Consider the following 25089-nt stretch of genomic DNA (forward strand, 5'->3'; position numbering starts at 1 on the left):
CCATCAAGTCACTTAACCAGTTTGCCTCAGTTTCTAAACTGTAAACTTGGAATGACAAAAATATCACCTACATCCCAGCATTGTTGTGAGGATCAAATGAGATAATATTTGTAAAATCAAAAATAGCACAGAGTTGCTTGTGCCTTCCTTCCTCTCAAAAAGAAAACTCTTTCTCCAATGTCAATCGGCAGTTATTCAACAATTTAGAGTCCTGGACACTCTTAGGACTTGGGAACTTGGAAATCAGGTGACTTATTCAGGATCACATAGTTATGTGTCAGAGGTAGGATTCAAACCTAGATCTCTGACTAAACCAAAAAGTCAGCTCTCTGAGAACCACCATAGGCTGCTACTTCCTCAGAGACATACAAAGCTTAAATAAGCATTTCTCAACAAAATGCATGATCTAACTGGGGGCGGGGGGGAGGGGAGTTAAATGATCAGATAGAAAAGCAGGACAGTCTGGTAGATGGAAATCAGAATAAGAAAAACCTGGGTTTAAATTCTACCTCCAATACCTCCTATCTGTGTGATCATGGATATGTCAATTAATTTCCCTAAGCCTCAGTTTCCTCATCTGTAGAATGGAGATCATACCTGCAGTACTCTGTCTACCTCATAAGGTTGTTTTAAGAATAAAATGAGATAGAGTATATAAAATATTTTGTAAACCTTAAAGCACCATACGCATGTTTTATTATCACATCACATACCAATAATATAAAATGACCTAGGACAGATCTATAAAAGTGGTGCTAGTGAGTATCTGAAACGAGGATGAGGGAAAGCTTCCCAAGGATGTGACATTTAAGATAAGCCAAAAATTCAGTAGGATTTCAACAGATGGAGATGAGGAACAATGTGAGCCATAGCCCAGTTTTGCTGAGTTGAACATAGAGTAGAATAGTGTGAAAGATGATAGGGGCTTGAGCTGGGGAGATGGCTGCAGGAATAATGAAATTTGGGGTGATAATAACAGAAGAGAGAGGTGGGGACCAGTTCAAGAGACTGTAAACATAGTATTCATGGGACTTGACAAGTGGTTTTTAAAAGAGAGGGAAAATTCCAAAGGACCCATGATGAAAAATGTTCTCTCCTTCCAGAGAAAGAATTGATGAAGTCTGAATACAGATTGAAGCATGCTATTTTTCTTCATGGCTTTTTTTAAAATGAGTCTTCTTCTACAACATGACCAATGTGGAAATACATTTTGTCTGATTGCACAAGTATAACCTTGGGCAATCAAATTGCTTGCCATCTTAAAGAGGGAAGAAGAGAGGAGAGAAAGGAGAGGAGAGAATTCAGAACTCAAATTTTTAGAAAATGGATGTTAAAAATTATTTTTACATGTAATTGGGGAAAATATTATATTTTATAAAAGAAAAAAAGGAAAAATCTGAGACAATACCCCAGTTTCACCTTTGGGAAATGGGGCAAATTATGAAATCATGGACAAAAATAAGGACATCAAAAATATAATAGATAATGGAGAAAACATCTGGAGGCATGGAGTATAGGGCAAAGGACAGTGGGGAGGTCACTGGATTTGGAGTCAGAAGATCTGGGGTCTTAGGCCACTTTTCATCAGCATGATATTCAATAAAGCATTTGATCCCTTTAGGACTCCATTTCCTCATCTATAAATGAGAGGATTGACAACCTCTACAATACCTTCCAGCATTAGATATATGACTTCAATAGTAAGTTCACTCTGGCACTAAAAGAGTTTAGAAAATGGCTGGGTGATAAGGAAGTAATATAAAATGTAAATTAAATTTCCTTTCTCTATGATTTTTTTTTGTTTTTTCTTGCCTTCATTTTCTAATATATCCCTCCCCCTCTTCCATCCAGGGAACCATCCTTTCCAGCAAATAACAAGTGAGAAAAAAGCTGTTCTGAAAAAATCTAACCAAGACATTGAACCCAGTCCAATAGAAAACACGTGTTGCATTTCAAATCCAGAGCTCCCCATTCACAACTTCTTTTAGAGTTATTATAATCCCATTATGACCTTCAGTTTCCATTTTCAAATCGAACAACCATTATTATTGTTTTTCTTTCTGTTTGCTTGGTTTTCTTCTTGGTTCTGTTTACTTCATTTTACATCTTATAAGTCTTCTCATTTATATAAGTCTTCTCATATTTACTCATAGTCTTCATTTCATTGTTTCTCCCAAGGCAGTCATATGCCACTATCATATTTATATACTAAAATTTATTTGGTCATTCAGTGAATAAAATTCAAGAGTAGGCAGAATGGCTAAGATCAAAAACACAGAGGAATTAACTTTGGCAAGGAATAGGGATTCTTCATCCTAAAATAAGAGGGAAGGAAGAGAGAATGAATGGGTAAAGAAACCCAAAAGTTTTAAGTTGCAGAGTAGGAGTGTTGAGGAAGCTTACTTTAGATGACCTCAGTCTTCTAAGTAAAATAGAAGTCTAGTTCATCTGATGTATGTGGAAGGGGTGAAGGATGCTACAGATTTTAGGAGAGAGGAAAAGGTTTGAAATGGCCCTGTGGGGAATGACAGAGAAAAATCAATGAGAGTTAAAAAAGAAAGATTGTCCTGCAACCAAGAAGGTTCCAATGAAGTTAGACTCCATAAATTTATAGCAAGTGAAATCATGATGATTTCATTGTTCTCCACAAGGATTCTGGGCAGACAGGAAACAGGAACACAGCTATCTGGTGGTGGTGATCACTTAGAACTGAAAGTTAGCAGGCCAATAACATGAAAGGTCAAGGGATTGAAGGGCTAATAAATGGGAAGAGGGGTAGAGTGGTTGTTATACATGAAGAATTGGCAATATTTTAGACCAAAATCATTTCCTTAAAATTAATAACTGCCCAATCCCAAAGAAATATTACAACTCACCAGATGTAAATAAAATAAAAACAGGTGCTCCTTGAGAACACAAACTTTTCTCCATCAATATATCAAACTTAGAACCTCTGGGTAGTATAAACACCCCAATCCCACCCTGCCCAAACCTTGTATCCCAGCCTCTTTTTCTCTCTTAGAGCTGCATTGGGCTGGCCTCCATCACCTGGCAGTTAAAAGCAGAACCACTCTTGGCTCTTGGTTCTTAGCCCTAAGGGCATGGGGACTTGGGATACCCAAAGCAAAGAGACTATTTCCTATGGACATGTGAGTTGTTCTTATGACCACCATATTTGTGAAGGTGCAAAGTCTGACAGTCAACAAACATTTATTAAACTTATACCAAAGGGCGTCCTGGGTGCTAAGCACTAGAAATAAAAAGAAATAAAATATGGTCCCAGCCTTCAAGAAGCTCACATTATAATAGAACAGAAGATATGTCAATAACTGAGTGATACAGACTGGTTGAAGGTAATCTGAGAAGTGGTTCAGAAACAGCAGAGGATCAATCTTCAGGCTACTAAAGAACAATGGGTAAGAAAAAATTGCTACAGTTCAGAGGTCCAATAATTATGCACACTAAGCTCTAGCTAATGTTTTTGTAGTTCTGTTTTAAAATGTCTTTTCAAATTGATTAGCTTAAGCCTCTACTTACTCATTTTATTACTTACAGTCATGAATTTGTGAAACAACTATATGGGTAACCACGGAAACATGCAAAACTAAGTGGACCATACCACTTGGGACTATAATGTAATATGAGAGACTAATTCTGGGCTCTCAATTCTGTGCTACTTCAGGTTCTAGGTACTTTGTGGGTAAAAATCCTCTCCAAACCACAGCTCACAAGCCACCACTTAAGGCTGGCATTGTTATAGATGTGGTCCAGAGACTGTAGGCAGGTTAAACATCTTTTCTGTCCAGAGCCATATGGTCAGTAACTATAAGAGCCAGGATAGGACTCAAATCCAGATCTTCTGACTAACAGTCTAATGTGGTATTCTCCTACATCATGTCCAGTGGCAGAGCATTGCTTATATATTTTTGCTATTCCTATCCTTTAGCCTGTTTGGGTATAGTGGTCTGCAAACTGGATTTGGAATCAGAAAAGGTAGAATCTGATATAGCAATCATGTTTAATCCCTGTGTGACTTTGGGTCAGTTCATTTTTTTTTTTAATGAGGTTATTGGGTTGCATGTTTCAGTTCTACAATCCCAAGATCCTGTTATGGTGACCTTGGCAACTCACTTATCTCCCCTGAGGCCATTTCCTTATCTGTAAAATGATGGTTTTAGACTAGATGGTCTTAGGTCCTATCTAACTCTAGATGTAGGATACCCTACATCAGTGGTTCCCAAACTTTTTTGGCTTACCGCCCCCTTTCCAGAAAAAATATTACTTTGACCCCTGGAAATTATTTTTTTAATTTTAATAGCAATTAATAGGAAAGATAAATGCACCTATGGCCATCACTGCCTCGCTGGATCGCTGCAGCACCCACCAGGGGGTGGTGGCGCCCACTTTGGGAATCATTGCCCTACATGATTGCATGACATTTCTTTTTCTCCCTTTCAAAATGAGTCCAAGGGGGGCAGCTAGGTGGCTCAGTGGAAAGAGAGCCAAGCCTTTAGACAGGAAGTCCTGGTTTCAAATATGACTGCAGACACTTAACTAGGCATGTAACCCTGCACAATTCACTTAACCCTCATTGCCTAGCCTATACTGCTTTTCTGCCTTGAAACTGATATTTAGTATTGATTCTAAGGCAAAAGGTAAAGAGAGTACAAAGGGAGGGGGAAAAACTGCTAAATTGGGGTATTTTTCAGTTACTTGGATTTAATTTCATTCAGTTGCATATCTCTATGTACTTCCTATTACTCCCCATTGCTCTAATATCCTTAAGAAGCTGAGTCTAATCTGCCTTCTTTGTAGGCTTGGATATGGATGGGGGCTTCTCTTGACTACTTGGTCACAGTCTCCAGTGTACCGAGGACTCTTGTTGACCCCATTGGAGATCTAGGCAAGTCTTCCAGGCTCCCCTCTCTGGATCCCATTAATGCCATAAAAGACTTAGTTTTTTTAGTTCAGAGAAGGATTAGGTTTAGAGCTATTTAGGCCCTGGAGCCTTTACAAATTCAAGAGGAGAAGGAAATTGTTGCTTCCTTAAAGCCTACAGCTGCAAGGCCAAAAGGAGATCAGAAAAATACTGCCATACCTTTTCCTGCTCCTGTGTATCAGGGTATCAGTGCTTCCAGCTGAGGCACCAGAGTGAGGGCCCAAGAGCACCCCTCATTGGGTAGGGGCACTGGGAACTAAGGCAGCACAGCTGGGGCAGCAGCTGTGTATCATCAACAGTTACAGGGCTCCCTGTGCATGCAAGAGTGGCACCTGGGAGCTGCTACCCACATGTGTTGCCTCCCAGCACTCACTCAGCCAAATCAGAGTTTGAAATGCAAAGTATGCATTTCAGAAACAGGGTGAGAGTTTGTGGAGTTCCCTAGAGGACCAGGGGGATGGGAGGGGGTCTGTGTACGACGATAAATGAATTACAAATAGATATAAATATACAATTTTCATTAATGACAGTTATAATGCAGCCATCTCACCATGTGATTAGGAAGAAAATCTAACTTCTTTTCTATGAGCGCACTCATTTCCCAGGGTAAAGGTGCCCAGATAAGCAGGAACCCCTAAGAGTGAGATTCACTGTCAGGCAATTAGCATGGCAGACCTGGTCTCTCCAGTAAAAGCTCATGCATTCAGGGTATGAGTAATCTCAAGATTTTCATGGGGGAAATGCTGGTCTGAAGCCCAGGGGAACAGGAAGCTGGAGCAGGTCATTGTTTGGTCTGGTAATGCTCAATGGGGGATATGGATGCTGTGAGCCAGTTAGCTTCTTAACTCTTTCCTCTACTACCTGCAACTCATCAGCTCATATCATGGTGAAAAAGAGGGGAATGAAGGGGAAGAGGGAAAAGGATAAAGAGGGGGAGAGAGAGTTAAGAGGGCAGGAGGAAGAAGGGAAGGATGGAAGAAAAAGAGAAATACTAGGATTGTCGGATTATGGATTTCTATGCCAATACTGATGTTGAGGCTAATAGGAGTTGAACTTTGAATCTCTAAAAAGCCAGTGTCCAGGTGATAAATGTTCATATTTTTCTTTTTATGTTAAGATAGACCTAGAGACAGGTAGGTGACTTGAATTGAGAGCCAGGTCTGGAGACAGGAAGTCTTAAGTTCAAATCTGGACTCAGACACTTCTTAGTTGTGTGACACTGGGCAAGTCATTTAACCCCCATTGCCTAACCCTTACCATTCTTCTGCCTTAGAACCAATACACAGTATTGATTCTAGAAGGTAAAGTTTTTGGGTTTTTTTTAATGGTAATCAGCAAGACAAGATTTAAATCTAGTTGCTCTGACTCCAAGATCAGCTCTCTGTAGGCTAGAGTGAAAGTGGTACAGAATATAGAATGTATAGAATGCTGGGCCTTGAGTCAGGAAAACCTAAATTCAGATCCAGACTTAGATACTTAGCAGCTGTGTGACTTAGACAAGTTATTTAACTTCTATCTGCTTCAGTTTCCTCAACTGTCAAATGGAGATGATAATAATACCACTTACTCTCCAGCATGGTTGTGAGGAGCAAATGAGATATTTGCAAAGTGCTTAGCATTAGGACAGGCACAGAATAGGAGCTTCCTAAATGCCTGTTCTCTCCCTCCCTCCCTCTCCCTGAAGCAACAGGTCTCCCTCTGGGATGAGCTGATCAGTCTCAACTGTAGCTTTGCCTTCGGTTGGCTCCTCTGGCATCATCTGCTTGCCTCTTATCTGATCATTAGGTAGTCCAATAATTCTTAGATTGTCTCTCCTGAATCTAATTTCCAAATCAGTTGTTTTTTCAATGAGATATTTCATATTTTCTTCAATTTTTCCATCCTTTTGATTTTGTTTTATTGTTTCTTGATATCTCATGAAGTTACTAGCTTCTATTTGCCCAATTTTTACAAAATTATTTACTTCTGTGACCTTTTGAATTTCCTTTTCCATTTGGTCAATCTTACTTTTTAAAAAAAATTTTCTTTATTGGATTTTTGTGCCTCTTTTTCCATTTGCCTAATTCTGCTTTTTAAGCTATTTTCTTTTTATATTACTTTCATTTCTTTTCCCCTTTTTTCTTCTGTCTCTCTTATTTAGTTTTTAAATTTCTTTTTTAAGTTCTTCTAGTGCCTGAGACTAATGCCCATTTTCCTTTGAAGTTTATCACCTGGCTGCTTTGCTCTCACTATCCCTTACTGAGTCTGTGCATTGCTCTTCTTTATCTCCATAAAATTTTTCACTGGTTAGGCATTTCTTTTACCGTTTTCCCATTTTCCCAGTCTTCTTTTCTTTTTTTTAACTTTTACTTTATCTTTAAGGTAGACTCTGTTTTCATATTAGACAGTGTACTCTTAAGCTCCATTCATTTCTTCCTTAGGGCTATTTCTGGGTTTTCTGCAAGTTTTAATTCTTCCAAGGTGGGATGATAACCTGCGAGCTGAGAGCTCTGAAAGTCACCTCTTGCTGCTGATTCAATCTCCTCTAGGGGCTGCTGATGCCTTGAAAGGCTCAGAACACCATGAGCTACCTTGCTCTAGGGCTAGGGGCTTCACCACAGACTTGAACAGGCCAAACACCATGGACTTGGGGCCTCACATTAGGCTAGTACCAGGGCTTAGGACTTCAAGGGGGTGAGCATGGGGGTGCTCTGCTGTTGGCTTAGGCAGGTGCCAGGGTCTCAAATTTGGCTTGTGCCCAGGTTTAAAACTTGGTGCAGTAGGTGGTAGGTGGGCAGCTTGCATTCCTCTGTGCACAGCTTTGCTTCTACTTCCTCACTTTTAGCTCATGAAATAGGCCTTCTCTGCCTACCTTTCAGTTGTTTTCTACAGGAGAATGACTTCACTCCTTTACCTTGTTGGTTCTGACTCCAGTATGCATTTTGAGGTGCCGTTTAAAAGTTGGTTTGAAGGGGCAGCTGGATAGCTCAGTGGATTGAGAGCTAAGCCTAGAGACGGGAGGTCCTAGGTTCAAATCCAGCCTCAGACACTTCCCAGCTGTGTGACCCTGGGCAAGTCACTTAACCTCCATTGCCTACCCTTACCACTCTTCTGCCTTGGAGCCAATACACAGTATTGACTCCAAGACGGAAGGTAAGGGTTTTATAAAAATAAAATGTTGGTTTGAGAGGATTCTCAAAGTGGTTCCAGCTTTCTCTGTTGCTAGTCCACCATCTTGGCTCCATCCCTGCTTGCCTCTCATCTGAGCAGGGAGGCCTCACACATGGGCTTTCTCCGCCTCACCTTCCTTTAGGTGAACTGTCCCACTTATCTCTAGTCTTGTAATTTCACATTTTGCTTTGCCTGTCTCTAACTGTGCTTGTTTAGGGCAGCTAGGTAGCCCCTGATCTGGAATCAAGAAGATTTGAGTTTGAATCAGGTGCTTAGTAGCTTATTTACTTGGCTCTGCTTCAAAGGATGTACTATCCCCCCACCCCACCCAAACCTCCAAAACATGGGATAGGATAGAATACATGTACCACCAACATCTATCTCAGTATTCCAGGACTGGACTGGACTGGATTGAACTGGACTGGACTGAATGGACTGAGGATAGTCTTGAGGTCAAGTTCTAATCAGATTAGCACAAGACCTCTGACCTGGAGACATTATTTTTGGTCTTCAGTATCTCTGGCATGAGTGTGTGTGTGTGTGTGTGTGTGTGTGTGTGTGTGTGTGTGTGTGTATGGGGAGGTAGGATGAACCTGTCATTTCAGCTCCTATGTGGGATGAGTGTGTGTGTGTGTGTGTGTGTGCATGTGTGTGTTTGTGGAGGTAGGATGAACCTGTGGTTTCAGCTCCTATGTGGGAAGACTCCCTTCACCAATGTACAATAGCAACTGTTGAGTAATTTATAATTTAGAGAATTAGTTCTACCTGGGGGCAGATAGTCAATGACTTCTTTGGAATCATAAAGCCAGGATAGCTCAGAAGTGGAACCTGATTCTAGTCATTTTGCCTTCTTTGTAGCAGCTGTTTTTTTTTTTTTTGTTCAATCATTTTTCAACCATGTCTGATTCTTTTTGACCCCATTTGGGGTTTTCTTGGAAAAGATATGGGAGTGGTTTGCCATTTCCCTCTCCAGCTCATTTTAGAGATAAGGAAACTTAGGGAGACCTAGAAGTAAGGAGACTTGACCAGGGTCACACAACTAGAGCTTCCTGACTCCAGGCTCTACCCATTCTACCTAGCTACCCTTCCTGACTTCTAGGTCAGTCATTATAGCCTCTGGGCTGCATTGTTTTTCTGCAAATAAAGTGGGAAATAATTATGTATGTATGTATGTGTCCAGGAATCAAGAGTGGTAATTACCATATACAGAAGAAGAGAGAATGGAATTAAATGACAAATGAGATTTTACATGGGACAAAGAAAAATAGGGAAGGAATAAGAAGAGAAAATGGGAGTGGCAATCTTATTCATTTGGAAAATGATTTTAAGTAAAAGCATTATAATTCTTATTTTGGTCATGTCAGAATGAAAATAGCATGACTTAATGCATACAATGGTGGCTTTGGAGTTAAGTAAGTTCAAATCTCATCTCAGTCACTTGTTTCACTGGTTGTGAAATCTTGGACAAGTCACTTAACTAATCTGTGCCTCAGCTTCCTCATCTATAAAATGAAGGGACTGGATTTGAACGTCTCTATGTTCCTTTCCAATTCTAAGTTTATGCTCCCTCAGACAAGTGTAGAAGACCAAGAGTTGCCCTTGCAATTAGGAAGACCTGATCCAAGTCTTTTTTTTTTGCCACATACTCTCTGATATTTTCTCTCTTCTTTCTCTACCCCTCCTGACTAGGACTCTAGACCTTTGGGATTCTATGGGTCCCAAATTCAGTTTATGGATTGAAGTCAATTCAGCCCAATTCATCCTTCATTTTATCAAGCACCTAGGTTCTGGGGATACAAAGACAAAAAATGAAAATCCCTCCCATCAGAGACTTTATTTCCTACTGAGTGGAAATAACATATACCCAGAGAAGTAAATACAAAATATCCAAAACAAATGCAAAGTAATAAAGGGAATTTCCAGGGAAGAGCACTGCCTCTTATAGGAGGTAGGGCTCAAACTGAGCTTTGAGGTGAGATAGGGGTTCCCAGGGGGACCAAGAGAGAGGAGGGAGAGTATTCCAGGAATGGGGGGGGGCAACCTAGACAAAAATACAAAGGCAGGAAATAAAATATCATATGTTTAAAATAAAGCAAGAAAATTAATTTGGCTAAAGCATAGTTTCTGAGGGAAAGTATCATATAATCAGCATTGTAGCCAGATGGTTGTTCAGTCTTTTCAGTTGTGTATGATACTTTGTGACACCATTTGGAGTTTTCTCTGCAAAGATATTGGAGTGTTGTGCCATTTCCTTCCCCTGTTCATTTGACAAATGATGAAACTAAGGCAAATAAGATTGAGTGAAGATGGCAGCAGAGTAAGGAGCAGTTGCTCTATCTCTCCTAACCGAAGCATACAGGACTCCTCAAGGGGACATAAAAAGGAATCCAGACAAACGAAGGAACCCCACAACGGGGCACAGCATTGAAGGTATGCAGAATCGGGGCATTTCCACGCTGTGAAGGGGTGAAACAGCTCTCACTAAAACACGAGAGGAAGAAGCCCCTCCACCACCCCCCACACCACGCACAGCGCCAAGGCCAATGCACAAGAGTGAAAGCAGGATTGGGGCAACCAGTGAGTCACTGGAAGCTCCAGGGCTTGTACCTGAGAGCTGCAGGACGTAGGACCCCAAGAGACTAAAGAACTCGCACGGACTTTCCCAAGCTTCTGCGCGGGTGGGGACATTGCCCTAGGCGCGGACAGAGATCTCAAGCTCACGGACTTTCCCGAGCTTCTGTGCCGGTGAAGGCAGTGCCCTAGGCTTGGACAAAGATCTTGAGCGCAGGCTTGGACCTTGAGTAAGGACTCGGTGCAGACGGGAGCGAGGCTGTGGAAGCAACCTCTGAGACTGCTGAAGGAGCCTCAGACAGAGTGGCAGACCGGGGATGACCAGGAGGCTTGGCCCCAAGGACAAGGAGACCAGAGCCCTTGAGAGCTCAGAAAGTGCAGTCTGAGTGTGAAGACAAAGCTGAAAAGGGGCGGGGCTAACAATGGCAAGCCGAGAACCCCAGAACAAAAAGATTATCAAGAAAAACTCTGGAACACTTGACAACTTTTACACAAAGAAAATCCAGACAACAGAGGAGGACAAACAAGTATCCAAACCTTCCCAAAACAATGAAAACTACTCACAAGTTATTGAAGAGTTCAAAAATGAGATGTTGAGGAAGATGGAAGAGATCTGGCAAGAAAATAACAGTTTAAAAGGCAGAATTTCACAATTGGAAAGTGAGGCAAGCCAACTGAAGACCAGAAAGGACCAGGTTGAAAAGGAAAACCAGTCCCTAAAGGCTAGAATTGAGCAATTAGAAGCCAATGATCTCTCAAGACAACAAGAACAAATAAAACAAAGTCAAAAGACTGATAAAATAGAAGGAAACATGAAATATCTCAATGAGAAATCATTGGTCTTTAAGAAAAAGCAGAAATTAATAGAAACTTAGACTCCATACTTAAAGAAATTATTCAGCAAAATTGCCCTGAAGTCCTACAAAAAGAGGGCAATATAGACGGTGAAAGGATCCACAGATCACCCTCTACACTGGACCCAGAAAAGTCAACACCCAGGAATATAATAGTCAAATTCAAGAGCTTTCAAATAAAAGAAAAAATCTTACAAGAAGCCAGAAAGAGACAATTCAAATATCAAGGAGCACCAATCAGGATCACACAGGATCTGGCAGCCTCCACGCTAAAAGACCACAAGGCTTGGAATACGATATTCAGAAAGGCAAGAGAGCTGGACCTTCAGCCACAGATCAACTACCCATCAAAACTGACTATATACTTCCAGGGGAAAGTATGGGCATTCAACAAAATTGAAGATTTCCAAGTTTTTGCACAAAAGAGACCAGGACTAAATGGAAAGTTTGATATCCAACTACAAAAATTAAGAGAAACATGAAAAGGTAAATAAGAAACAGAGGGAAAAGAAAGAAAACTCATAATTTTTAAAATTTGACTCTTTAAGGGCTTAAATAAGATCTAATTATCTGTATTACTATGTGGAGAAATGCTATGTATAATTCTCTGTAGTGAACTCTATTCACTATTATAATATTCACTATTATAGCAACCAGAAGAATAATTCATAGGGAGAGGACAGGATACTAAATGGTCTAAGATGACATGGGAGGTAGGAAAGGGAGGGGGATAGTAGTGGACACCAAGAGAAATGTGAGTAAATAAGAAAAATAGGATATTCTATTACACACAAAGAGGGCATGGGAAGGGGAGGGGATAAATACTATTATAAGAAGGAGAGGAAGAGAGCATTAAGAGGTAATAATCAAACCTTACTCTCAGTGTAATTAACCCGGAGAGAGAAGAGTAGCTTTATTATCCATTGGGATAAAAAACTCTATCTAACCCTACTGAGAAAGTCAGAAGGGATAAACCAAAGGGAACAGGGAAGTGGGGAGGTCAAAAAAGGGAGGGGAGAAGAAGGGAGAGGGAATTCAATAGGCCTTTAAAAACAAAAAGAGGAGAATAACAAAGGAGGGGGAAGAAAGTGAAGTCAATCAAGGGAGGGGATAAGGGATACCAGGTTCAAAGCAAACTACTGGTTTAAAAGAAAATAGTGTAAGAAGAAGGGGTGGGTCTAAGGGAGGATAAAAAAAATGTCAGTGAATGCACAACTGATAATTATAACTCTGAATGTGAATGGGATGAACTTGATCATAAAACGGAAGCAAATAGCAGAGTGGATCAGAAACCAAAATCCCACCATATGTTGTCTACAAGAAACACATATGAGGTGGGTAGACATACACAAGTTTAAGGTTAAGGACTTGAGCAAAATCTTTTGGGCATCAAATGAGAAAAAGAAGGCAGGAGTGGCTATTATGATTTCTGACAAAGCCAAAGTAAAAATAGATATGATTAAAAAAGACAAGGAAGGACATTACATCCTGATTAAAGGCAGTATAAACAATGAGGAAATAACACTGCTCAATATATATGCACCAAGTGGTATAGCATCCAAATTCATAAAGGAGAAACTGGCAGAGCTCAAGAAGGAAATAGATAGTAAAACCATAATAGTGGGAGATCTAAATATTCCTCTTTCAGATCTAGATAAATCAAACCAAAAAATAAATGAGAAAGAGGTAAGAGAGGTGAATGAAGTCCTAGAAAAATTAGATTTAATTGATATGTGGAGAAAAATAAATAGGAAGAAAAAGGAATATACCTTCTTTTCAGCTGTACATGGTACATTCACAAAGATTGACCATGTAATAGGGCATAGAAACATTGCAAACAAATGCAAAAGAGCAGAAATAATAAATGTAACCTTCTCAGATCATAATGCAATAAAAATAATAATTAGTAAGGGCACCTGGACAGGCAAATCAAAAACCAATTGGAAATTAAACAATATGATTCTCCAAAACCAATTTGTCAAAGAAGAAATCATAGAAACAATCAACAATTTCATTGAAGAGAATGACAATGATGAGACATCCTACCAAACTCTGTGGGATGCAGCCAAGGCAGTACTCAAGGGGAAATTTATATCCTTGAGTGCATATATTAACAAATTAAGGAGGGCAGAGATTAATGAATTGGGTATGCAACTCAAAAAATTAGAAAGAGAGCAAATTAAACCCCCCCAGATGAAAACTAAATTAGAAATACTAAAAATTAATGGAGAAATTAATAAAATCAAAAGTAAAATAACTATTGAATTAAATAAGACTAGAAGCTGGTATTTTGAAAAAACAAATAAAATAGACAAAGTACTGGTCAATCTAATAAGAAAAAGGAAAGAAGAAAACCACATTGACAGTATTAAAGATGAAAAGGGAGACCTCACCTCTAATGAAGGGAAAATTAAGGCAATCATTAAAAATTATTTCACCCAATTATATGGCAATAAATATAACAATTTAGGAGATATGGATGAATATTTACAAAAATATAAATTGCCTAGATTAACAGCAGAAGAAATAGAATACCTAAATAATCCCATATCAGAAATAGAAATTGAACAAGCCATCAAAGAACTCCCTAAGAAAAAATCACCAGGGCCTGATGGATTCACAAGTGAATTCTATCAGACATTCAAAGAGCAGCTAATCCCAATACTATACGAATTATTTCATATGATAAGCAAAGGGGGAGTCCTACCAAATTCCTTTTATGACACAAATATGGTACTGATTCCAAAGCCAGTTAGACCAAAAACAGAGAAAGAAAACTATAGACCAATCTCCCTAATGAACATAGATGCAAAAATCTTAAATAGAATATTAGCAAAGAGACTCCAGCAAATAATTAAGAAGATCATCCACCCTGATCAGGTGGGATTTATACCAGGAATGCAAGGATGGTTCAACATTAGGAAAACCATCCACATAATTGACCATATCAACAGTCTAACAAAAAAAATCACATGATTATCTCAATAGATGCTGAAAAAGCCTTTGACAAAATACAGCATCCATTCCTATTGAAAACATTGAAAAGTATAGGAATAGAAGGACCCTTCCTAAAAATAATAAACAGTATATACCTAAAACCATCAACAAGCATTATATGCAATGGGGATAAATTAGAAGCCTTCCCAATAAGATCAGGAGTGAAACAAGGATGCCCGTTATCACCTCTATTATTCAACATAGTACTAGAAACACTAGCAGTAGCAATTAGAGAAGAAAAAGAAATTGAAGGTATCAAAATAGGCAATGAGGAGACTAAGCTATCACTCTTTGCAGATGATATGATGGTATACTTAAAAAAATCCTAGAGAATCAACTAAGAAGCTGGTAGAAATAATCAACAACTTTAGCAAAGTTGCAGGATACAAAATAAATGCACATACATCATCAGCATTTCTATATATTTCCAACACATCACAGCAGCCAAGAGGTAGAAAGAGAAACACCACTTAAAATCACCCTAGACAATATAAAATACTTGGGAATCTATCTACCAAAACAAACACAGCAATTATATGAAAACAACTACAAAACACTTTCCAAACAAATAAAACTGGATCTCAACAATTGGAAAGCCATTAATTGTTCATGGATAGAACGTGCTAACATAATAAAAATGAACATTCTACCCAAATTAATTTATCTATTTAGCGCTATACCTATCAAACTACCAAAAAACTTCTTTACTGAATTAGGAAAAACTATAACAAAGTTCATTTGGAATAACAAAAGATCAAGAATATCAAGGGAAATAATGGGAAAAATGCAAAAGAAGGGGGCCTAGCAGTACTAGATATTAAACTATACTATAAAGCAGCAGTCATCAAAACTGGCTAAGAGATAGAAGGGAGGATCAGTGGAATAGACTTGGGGTTAATGACATCAGCAAGACAGTATATGATAAACCCAAAGAGCCCAACTTTTGGGACATGAATCCACTATTTGACAAAAACTGCTGGGAAATTTGGAAAACAATATGGGAGAGATTAGGTTTAGATCAACATCTCACACCCTACAGCAAGATAAATTCAGAATGGGTGAATGACTTGAACATAAAGAGGGAAACTATAAATAAGTTAAGTGAACACAAAATAGTATACCTGTCAGATCTCTGGGAAAGGAAAGATTTTAAAACCAAGCAAGAGTTAGAGAAAATTACAAAATGTAAATTAAATGGTTTTGATTATATTAAGCTAAAAAGCTTTGGTACAAACAAAAACAATGTAGTCAAAATCAGAAGGGAAACAACAAATTGGGGAAAAATCTTTATAACAAAAAACTCTGACAGGGGTCTAATTACTCAAATATACAAGGAGTTAAATCAATTGTATAAAAAATCAAACCATTCCCCAATTGATAAATGGGCAAGAGACATGAATAGGCAATTCTCAGGTAAAGAAATCAAAAGTATCAATAAGCACATGAGAAAATGCTCTAAATCTCTAATAATTAGAGAAATGCAAATCAAAACAACTCTGAGGTACCACCTCATACCTAGCAGATTGGCTAAAATGAAAGAAGGGGAGAGTAATGAATGTTGGAGGGGATGTGGCAAAATTGGGACATTAATGCATTGCTGGTGGAGCTGTGAAATGATCCAGCCATTCTGGCTGGCAATTTGGAACTATGCTCAAAGGGCTATAAAAGAATGCCTGCCCTTTGATCCAGCCATACCATTGCTGGGTTTGTACCCCAAAGAGATCATAGATAAACAGACTTGTACGAAAATATTTATAGCTGCACTTTTTGTGGTGGCAACAAATTGGAAAAGGAGGGGATGTCCTTCAATTGGGGAATGGCTGAACAAATTGTGGTATATGCTGGTGATGGAATACTATTGTGCTAAGAGGAATAATAAACTGGAGGAGTTCCAGGCGAACTGGAGAGACCTCCGGGAACAGATGCAGAGCGAAAGGAGCAGAGCCAGAAGAACATTGTACACAGTGACTGATATACTATGGTAAAATTGAATGCAATGGACTTCTGTACCAGCAAAAAGCAATGACACAGGACAGCTCTGAGGGATTTATGGTAAAGACTCTACCCACATTCAGAGGAAGGACTGCAGGAGAGGAAACATATAAGAAAAATGAATGCTTGAACGCATGGGCTGAGGAGGACATGATTAGGGATGTGGACTCGAAACTACCACACCAATGCAAATATCAACAATTTGGAAATAGGTCTTGAACAAGGACACATGTTAAAACCAGTGGAAATGTGCGTCAGCTATGGGTGGGGGGGGGCAGTGGGGGGTGAAGGGGAAAGTAGGAGCTTGAATCATGTAACCATGTTAAAAATGAATATTAATAAATGATTTTTTAAAAAGTAAGATTGAGTGACTTGTCCAGAGTCACATAGCTAGTAAGTATCTGAGGTCAGATTTGAACTGAAGAAGATGAGTCTTCCTCACTCCAGATCCACTACTCTATCCCTCTATGCCACTGAGTTGCCCCTGAAGTCTGATTTAAAATTTTAAATACCAACAGAATTTGTATTTATACAAATGTGTTTACTCATTACATTATATATTTTGTGTTTATTCGTATTTTATAGAGGCATTGGGAGCCACTGCAGATTTTTGAGTAAGAGTGTGAAATGTTTATATCTATTCTTTAGGAATAGAAATTTGGCAACTACATGGAGGAGAGACTGAAGGCAGGCCAGATCTGATAAGAGAAAACCCAATTAGGAGCTGATGGTAATAGTCCCTGTGAGATGTGATAAGGGCTTGAACTAGAGCACTGGCTTCCAAGTAGCAAGAAGGGAGCATATATGAAGGATATTAAGCAGGTAGAATTGACTTGTCTTGGCAATTGTTTGGACATGGCAGTGAGAGAGAATGAAGACTTCAAGATGCAGAATCATTAGTACAGTATGTGGGGGACATACTTTTAAACACATGTGCCGGGGCAGACACATCATTTTTATTGATGCTTAAATCACAAAATTGTTCTATTTTGATTGTGTCTGGGACTTAAACATATAATTCATGTGATGAGGAGATTCTCAGTGGAATTGGCCTCAGTTTCCTTATCTATAAAATGAAGGGTTTGGGTTACATGGCCACTCACTTTGCTTTCTCCTCTAAATCTATGTTCCTATGATTAATCACTTAGCTGGAGAAGGAAATGACAAAACACTCCAGTATTTTTGTCAAGAAAACCCCACATGTTCACCTAACCCCCATTGCCTAGCCCTTACCACTTTTCTGCCTTGGAACCAATACATAGTATTGATTCTAAGATGAAAGGTAAGAGTTTAAAAAAACAAAACAAAAACAACCTTGTTGGGTCAGAAGAGTCAGACATGCAGGACAATCCAGAAAGAATTTCTATCCACATCCAGAGAAAGAACTGTGGGAGTAAAAACACAGAAGAAAAACGCATGATCGATCATGTGGTTCGATGGGGATATGATTGGGGATATTGACTTTAAAAGATCACTTTACTGCAAATATGAGTAACATGGAAATAAGTTTTGAACAATGATACATGTATAACCCAATGGAATTGCTTGCCAGTGCCGGGAAGAGGGAGGAAAGATTGGGGGGGTAATCATGAATCATGGAACCATAATAAATAATTTTTAAAAAGAAGAGTCAGACATGACTGAAAACAACTAAACATAATTATTAATTACTAAATATTAAATGTAACCTGGGCAGAATGCAAATGACTCTTCCCAACTTCCTGATTAGAAGATGTCATAGTATCCTGGAAAAAGCACTATCTGTATAATCATAGAATTTGGGTCCTCTGACTCAAACATTGAGACTTCTTCTTTCTTCTAACAGGTCACAGCCAACGTAACCTACAACTGTGGAGACCTGGGACTTAAAGAGATCCCTGAAAGTCTTCCATTTACCACAAAATTTCTTGACTTCTGTTTTAACTTTCTACCTGACCTCCAAAACTCAACTTTCAGCAGGCTCAGAGACCTTGTCTACTTGGATTTAACCAGGTAAGTACACTTTTTCCCTGAATGACCAGTGTTTTAATGGAAACTGTATATGTCTTGAGAGGCCACATAAAGTAGCAGCTAAATCACTAGCACTAACGTCAGCAAGATCTGACTTTCAGTCCCACCCTTTGCAGATACTAGCTGTATAACCAATCCTTCCCTTCTGTATTAGAACTGACATTGAATATTTGGTTCTAAGGCAGAAGAGGGGTAAGGGCTAGGCAATTGGAGTTAAGTTACTTGTCCAGAGTCACACAGCTAGGAAGGGTCTGAGGCTAGATTTGAATCCAGGACTTCTCATATCCAGGCCTGACTCTCTATCCAATGAGCCACCCAGCTGCCCTACATTTATTGCCTCTTATGTCTTAGGTAACCAGTGTTGTTCAGTCCTTTCAGTAATGTCTGACTCTTTGTGATCTACTGGGGTTTTCTTGGCAAAGATGCTGGAGTGGTTTGCCATTTCCTTCTCCAGCTCATTTTATAGATGAGGAAACCAAGCAAACAGAGGTTAAGTGACTTGCCCAGGGTCATACAGCTAGGATGTGTCTGAGGCCAGATTTGAACTCAGGTCTTCCTAACTCCAGGCCCAGTGCTTTATCCACTGCATCATGTAGGTGCCTTATTATTATTATTATTATTATTATTATTATTATTATCACCATTTTTACAGATAGAAAAACTGAGATCCCAAAGAAATTAAGCAACTTGCTGCAAAGTCAGGAAGTAAATAATTGGTAGGGTTCAAACTAGAATCTAGGTTTTCTGACTCCAAGAGGCAAAAGTGTCAATTAAATGGTAGTATCTCAAATGCAGCCTAAGAAGATTAAAATATTATTGGGAAAGGGACAATGAGGTGGCTCAGTGGATAAAGATTCAGACTTGGAGGCAGAAGGTTCTGGGCTCAAATATGACCTCAGGATTGTCTTAGTTGTGTGACCCTGGGATCACTTTACCCCCACTGCCTTATTATTCTTCTGCCTTGGAACCAATACTCAGTATCAATTCTAAGAGAGAAGGTAAGGTTGTTGGTTTTTTGTTGTGTTTTTTTTTCTTTCAATTTCCTGTACTTTCTTCCTAAGTCTGTGGAATTTACATGGAAAATATTACCAAAACTCTATGGCCCTTTATGGTTTACAAGGCATTTGACATATAGCTGGTCACTTTCTACTCTTAAAAGCCCTGCAAGGGAAGTAGAACACTCCATTTTATAGATGAAAAAATTAGAGATCAGAGAGGTTAAGTGATTTGTCCAGGCTTACACGGCCAAAAGCTCCATCAGCCACCTTCAAATCTAGACATCCAGTATCAAGTCTAGTGCTTTTTCCTAGTGCTAGGATGGACTCACTCTGTTCAGCAGTTGAACAAATGGGTATCACTTTCATTTTCATTATTTTAAAAAAAGCCCTGCTAAGCACTGACTAGTGCATCAAGCTTACAAGGACAGACACAATGCAGTATAGAGAGAGGAAATTAGGTGTAATGAAAAGCACCTGGACTTTGGTCAGAGGCAAAGGACCAAGGCTCAGATCCAGTCAGTCATTCACTATGTCATTTTGAGCAAATAAGTCATTTCCCCTCCAAGAGCCTCAGTCTCCTCCTCTATAAAAGGAAGATCTTAGACAAGATGATTCCTACAGTCCCTCACACTGTAACAATCTGTAAAGAAAGAGAATTCTGTAGGTTTAGAGCAGGGATGGGCAACCTTTTTGGCCGCCAGAGCCATAAACGCCACATTTTTTAAAATGTAATTCCGTGAGAGCCGTACAGTGCTCACAGTGCGCACTCCTGTAACAGAGCCTGAAAAAAAAAATTGACTTTATGGCTCCTGCAGAAAGAGCCATCTCTGGCCCTCAAAAGAGCCAGATATAGCTCCAGAGCCATACGTTGCTGACCCCTGGTTTAGACCCTGGGCACCAAGAGCTACAGAAAGTTCTGACTGTGCTCTGGGGCTGACTGGCCAGTGCTAGTGCTAGAAAGGCTATACTAAGGACTGGGGATATAAAGTCCTTGCTCTCAAGGAGATGACAGTCCAATGGGTGAGATAATATGAAAACAACAGTATGAAAAATTTACAATTAGGATAAACTGGAAAAAATCCACAGAGGGAAGGCACTAGATTAGAGGGGTCAGGGAAGACTTCCTGTAGAAGGTAGGATTTTTCTCTGGGACTTAAGGGAAGCCAGGAGATAAAGATGACTAAAGAAAGCATTCCAGGAAAGGGAGTCAGCCAGAGAAAATGACCTGGAGTCAGGATGGAGTCCAGGGACGGGAGTGTCTTGATAAGTAGAATAAGCAAAACAATGAAATCTGAAAGAAGATAACTATCCTGGCATTTCACTTAAAATATTACCACACTTGGGAAAAGTGCTATTAGTGATACAAATGGAAAAGGACAATAAAACTAAGAGCACTTTACTTAACAGGTTGATATTTTAATTTTTTTTTTAAATAGCAGTTAATGCTCATTTGCTTTGGGATAGAACTGATCCTTCCATCTGTATCTTGGTCTATGTAAAGAATACAGAAACTGAAGTAAATCAAAACCTACTACAAATATAAGCTGTGTGACCAGAAGGTCTTAGTAATCTTATCTGTAAAATGGAACTAATCATATCTTCAGCATTTAGCTCACTGGGTTGTTGTGAAACTCCATTGAAATAATACCAATAGGATGCTTTTCAAATATTTTGAAGGACAATGAAAATTCCAGTTATTATCTCCTTAAAAACTCATATCCTCTCATATGTAGATGTCTATTTCCATTTGGACTTACCTTCCTTTCTAATTCTAGGCCTAGTAGTTTCCCTAGTTCACTGAGTCTTAAGCTTGCTTTTAGGGTTGTTTCCTTTATTTTACTTTACTTAGGACCCTCAAAGTCATTTTTTAATGACTTATGTATTACTCTTTTTGCTTTTCCCAATTTTTCCTCTGCCTCTCTTATTTGATTTGAAAGTACTTTTGAGTTCTTCCTGGGAATTCTTTTTGGTCTTGAGACCAACTCACATTTTTCTTTGAGACTTTGGATTTAGCTGCTTTGACTTAAGTGTTGTTTAAGCATAAAAGCATTGCCAAATGACTTGCTATTCCAAGAGTCTCCTAGTATCAGTCATCAGCCTCATTGAATACTCTGACAAGTTTCTTTTCTGACTATGTGACTATAATATTTTCTTTCCCCTGGATAGCAAACAAAAGCCCTCCAGCATATTCAAGTTGCATAAGGGAAAGGCATTTGAGGAGACTATCCACTTAGAATGTCCAGAAGGAGGCAGGCACCTGTGTGGTGAACAAGGCAAGTCCCCTATGCCGGACTTGGAGAGTGGGATGGGTATGTTTCAGTATGTACCTAAGGGAATATTTTAGTCTGGAAGATAGCATGATGGAGTGAAGAGTTGAACTTAGAGTCATAGGACCTGAGTTTGAATGCTGAGAAAACCCCAAATGGGGTCACAAAGAGTCTGACATTTTTCTGAGTGACATTGAACAAGTTATTTAATGTTTCTGGGTCTCAGTTTTCTCATTTATAAAATGAAAAGCTTAGGCTAAATGACCTCTAAGTTCCCTCCCAGATCCAAATCTGTGATCCTATAGTCTGTGTTTTTGCACCATTTATAAAAATTTCTAATTGATTATTCTGTTTTCCTTCCTCATCTTTTTAAGGTGTGAAATTAACTGGGTTCATGAAGATGCTTTTCAAAACAATAATTATCTGAGCACCATTGTACTGACTGGAAATCCCCTGATATTTATAGCAGACACAGCTTTTGAGGGTCCTAAGGCCCTAAAACATCTCACCTTTACCCAAACAGGCTTGACCAGCATCACATTTATTCCAATGCAGAATTTGGAAAACTTGGAAACCCTCCATCTTGGTAGCAATCATCTTTCATCCATTCAACTCCCTTCAACGTTTCCCACCCATAACCTAAAAGTCTTGGACTTGGAACTGAATGCCATACATCACATCAATAAAAAGGATGTAACATCCTTGAAACAGACAACCAACTTAACCCTTAACTTGAAGGGTAATAATATTTGGGACATTGAGGATGGGGCTTTCCATTCCATGACCTTCCAAAACTTGAATTTTGGAGGGATCAATGATGTTTCCATAGTGTTAAATGGGCTGAAAAATTCCACCACTCACACTCTCTGGCTTGGGACCTATCAAGATGTAAACAATCTAAATATAAGCCCAGCCATGCTGCAAGGGCTCTGCAATATGTCAGTGGAAGTCCTCAACCTCCAGGCTCGCTTTTTCTCAGAGTCAGCTGCCATCTTTCAGTGCTTCTCTGGACTCCAAGAGTTGGATCTGACTCACAGTCACTGGCACAGTTTGCCCACTGGCATTGAGGGAATGAATCAGCTCAAGAAATTAGTGTTGAATCAAAACCGAATTGACAATTTGTGCCAAATCAATGCTGCCAGCTTCCCCTCCCTTACTCATCTTTATGTTAAAGGCAACTTACACAAGCTGGACTTGGGCACAGGCTGCTTAGAGAAACTAAAAGACCTCCTGCACCTGGATTTAAGCCACAGTCAAGTTGACACAGCCTCCTGCTGTAATAGTCAGCTGAGGAACCTATCTCATCTACAGCATCTGAACTTGAGCTATAATGACCCACATTATCTCCAACCTGAGGCTTTCGGAGAATGCCCTCAGCTGGAGCTTTTGGATTTTGCCTTTACACATCTTCATACTGATGCTTCCCCGAGTCCTTTCCAAAATCTCCATCTCCTCAGGGTCCTGAATCTCTCTAACTGCTTCCTTGAGACCCAAAATCCTCAGCTCCTGGTGGGTCTGCAAGGCCTTTGGCATCTAGACCTGAGTGGGAATTCCTTTCCCTCTGGGATTCTCACAAAGGGCAACCTGCTTCATCCTTTGGCCAGCTTGGAGGTCCTCATTCTATCGTCCTGTGGTCTAACAGCCCTAGAACAGCAGGCATTTGGAAGTCTTGACAAACTCAGGTATCTGGACCTGCAGCACAACAGCCTAACAGAGTCTGGCTTGGCAGCTCTTAGCGAGCTCAAGGAAATCCACCTCAACCTGGCAGCCAACAGTATACGTATCATTCCACCTGGTCTTCTCTCTGCCTTCTCCCAGCAGAGGATCATTAATTTAAGTCACAACCCCCTAGACTGTACTTGTTCCAATATTAACTTTCTGAAGTGGTTCAGGGAAAATCTGCATAAAATTTCAGATTCTGAAGACACAACATGTGCGGATCCACCACCTCTAAAAGGGGTGAAGCTGTCCAATATAACCCTCTCCTGTGCTCTTTCAGGGGTGGGAATCTTCTTTGTGGTGTTCTTTGTTTTAATGCTCATAGTTATGTTCATTGTCTTAGCCCGACGCTGTGTAATTGGTAAATACCAAAACATTTAGGTCTGAAGGATTCCAACACAGGCAGCCACACTGGCTGACCTTCCCCTAAGAGGGTGTCCACTTCCTACTTCCCCTAACCAGCCTTTTCAGCTTGATTCCTGAGTCCAGTGGCAATTAGATACCTTTTTTTTCCTTTTTTCTTTGGTGGTAGTGGTGGTAGAGTTGAGCTCTGTGCTCTGTTAGACAATAAGAGGACTGGTGGTGGTGGAGTGAGCTGGACAGATACTACTTAGAGAATAAAGTCGTGTTGGTTGCCTGCCATCTTGCCTCCATTCTTCTTCCACCAATGAGGCTCAAGATGTGGCTCTTTGGTTCCCCCTGCTGGTTTCTCAATACCCCCACTTCTCTCCAAACCTGATTTTGCCATGACTTTGTTTCAGGAAAAGAAGCAAAATTTTTCCCAATATCTCTTCCTCTCACCATTTAAATAGCACACAGCCCACTTTGCAGTCTTTAAAAACTTTTTGTTCTGCTTAGTTTTCACTGCTAAGATCTACAGGGACAACCCCAGCAGGTGATATTACAATATACACAAGATAAATAGGGAAAAGTAACAAGCTTATTTTCACAGTAAATTTCAGACCTATTGTAAGTATCCTGAAGATATAGACTTTAACCTTTATAAGGTCCTTCCTTCTTTTATGACCAAAACTCATTCTCCGTTTTATCTTGGGAATTAGCTAGCCTAGGTTTTCCTGGGTCAAACAGTGACTCAGATTTGAGACTTCTATATAATAGATTTGGATTGGCTTTCTTGTCAGTCAATCGATTAATAAACATTGACCAAGAGACAGGAGGTCCTAGGTTCAAATCCAGCCTCAGACACTTCCCATCTGTTACTCTGGGTAAGTCTTTTAACCTCCATTGCCTAGCCCTTCCCACTCTTCTGCCTTGGAATCAATATACAGAATTAATTCTAAGATCAAAAGCAAGTATTTTTTAAAATAATAATTAATAAACATTCATTAACTACTTACTATGTGACAGGCAGTTTGCTAGGCACTGGGGACAAAAAAATGGGCAAAAGGTAAATCTTTGTCCTCAGGGAGCTCCCAATCTCATAGAGGAAACAACAAATATGTATGAACTAGCCATATACAAGATAAATGGGAAATGAGAGGGAAGGCACTAGGATTAAGAGGAGTTATGAAAAGCTTCCTGTACAATGGTTCCCAAACTTTTTTTGGCTTACCGCCTCCTTTCCAGAAAAA

General features: G+C 39.6%; 1 protein-coding gene across 1 annotated transcript in view; it reads left to right on the plus strand.

Moving 5' to 3' along the window:
* The window catches only part of CD180 (CD180 molecule), a 40154-nt gene extending 15918 nt beyond the window's left edge, over positions 1-24236 (plus strand). Inside the window, exons 2-3 of the mRNA XM_044657714.1 lie at positions 18329-18495; positions 22153-24236. Coding sequence (XP_044513649.1) covers positions 18329-18495; positions 22153-23878 — 1893 coding nt within the window. The 3' untranslated portion in view covers positions 23879-24236. The remainder of the gene's footprint in view (positions 1-18328; positions 18496-22152) is intronic.
* The last annotated feature ends 853 nt before the right edge of the window (positions 24237-25089 follow it).

This window comes from Gracilinanus agilis, chromosome 1, assembly GCF_016433145.1.
Source record: "Gracilinanus agilis isolate LMUSP501 chromosome 1, AgileGrace, whole genome shotgun sequence".
Lineage (NCBI taxonomy): Eukaryota > Metazoa > Chordata > Mammalia > Didelphimorphia > Didelphidae > Gracilinanus > Gracilinanus agilis.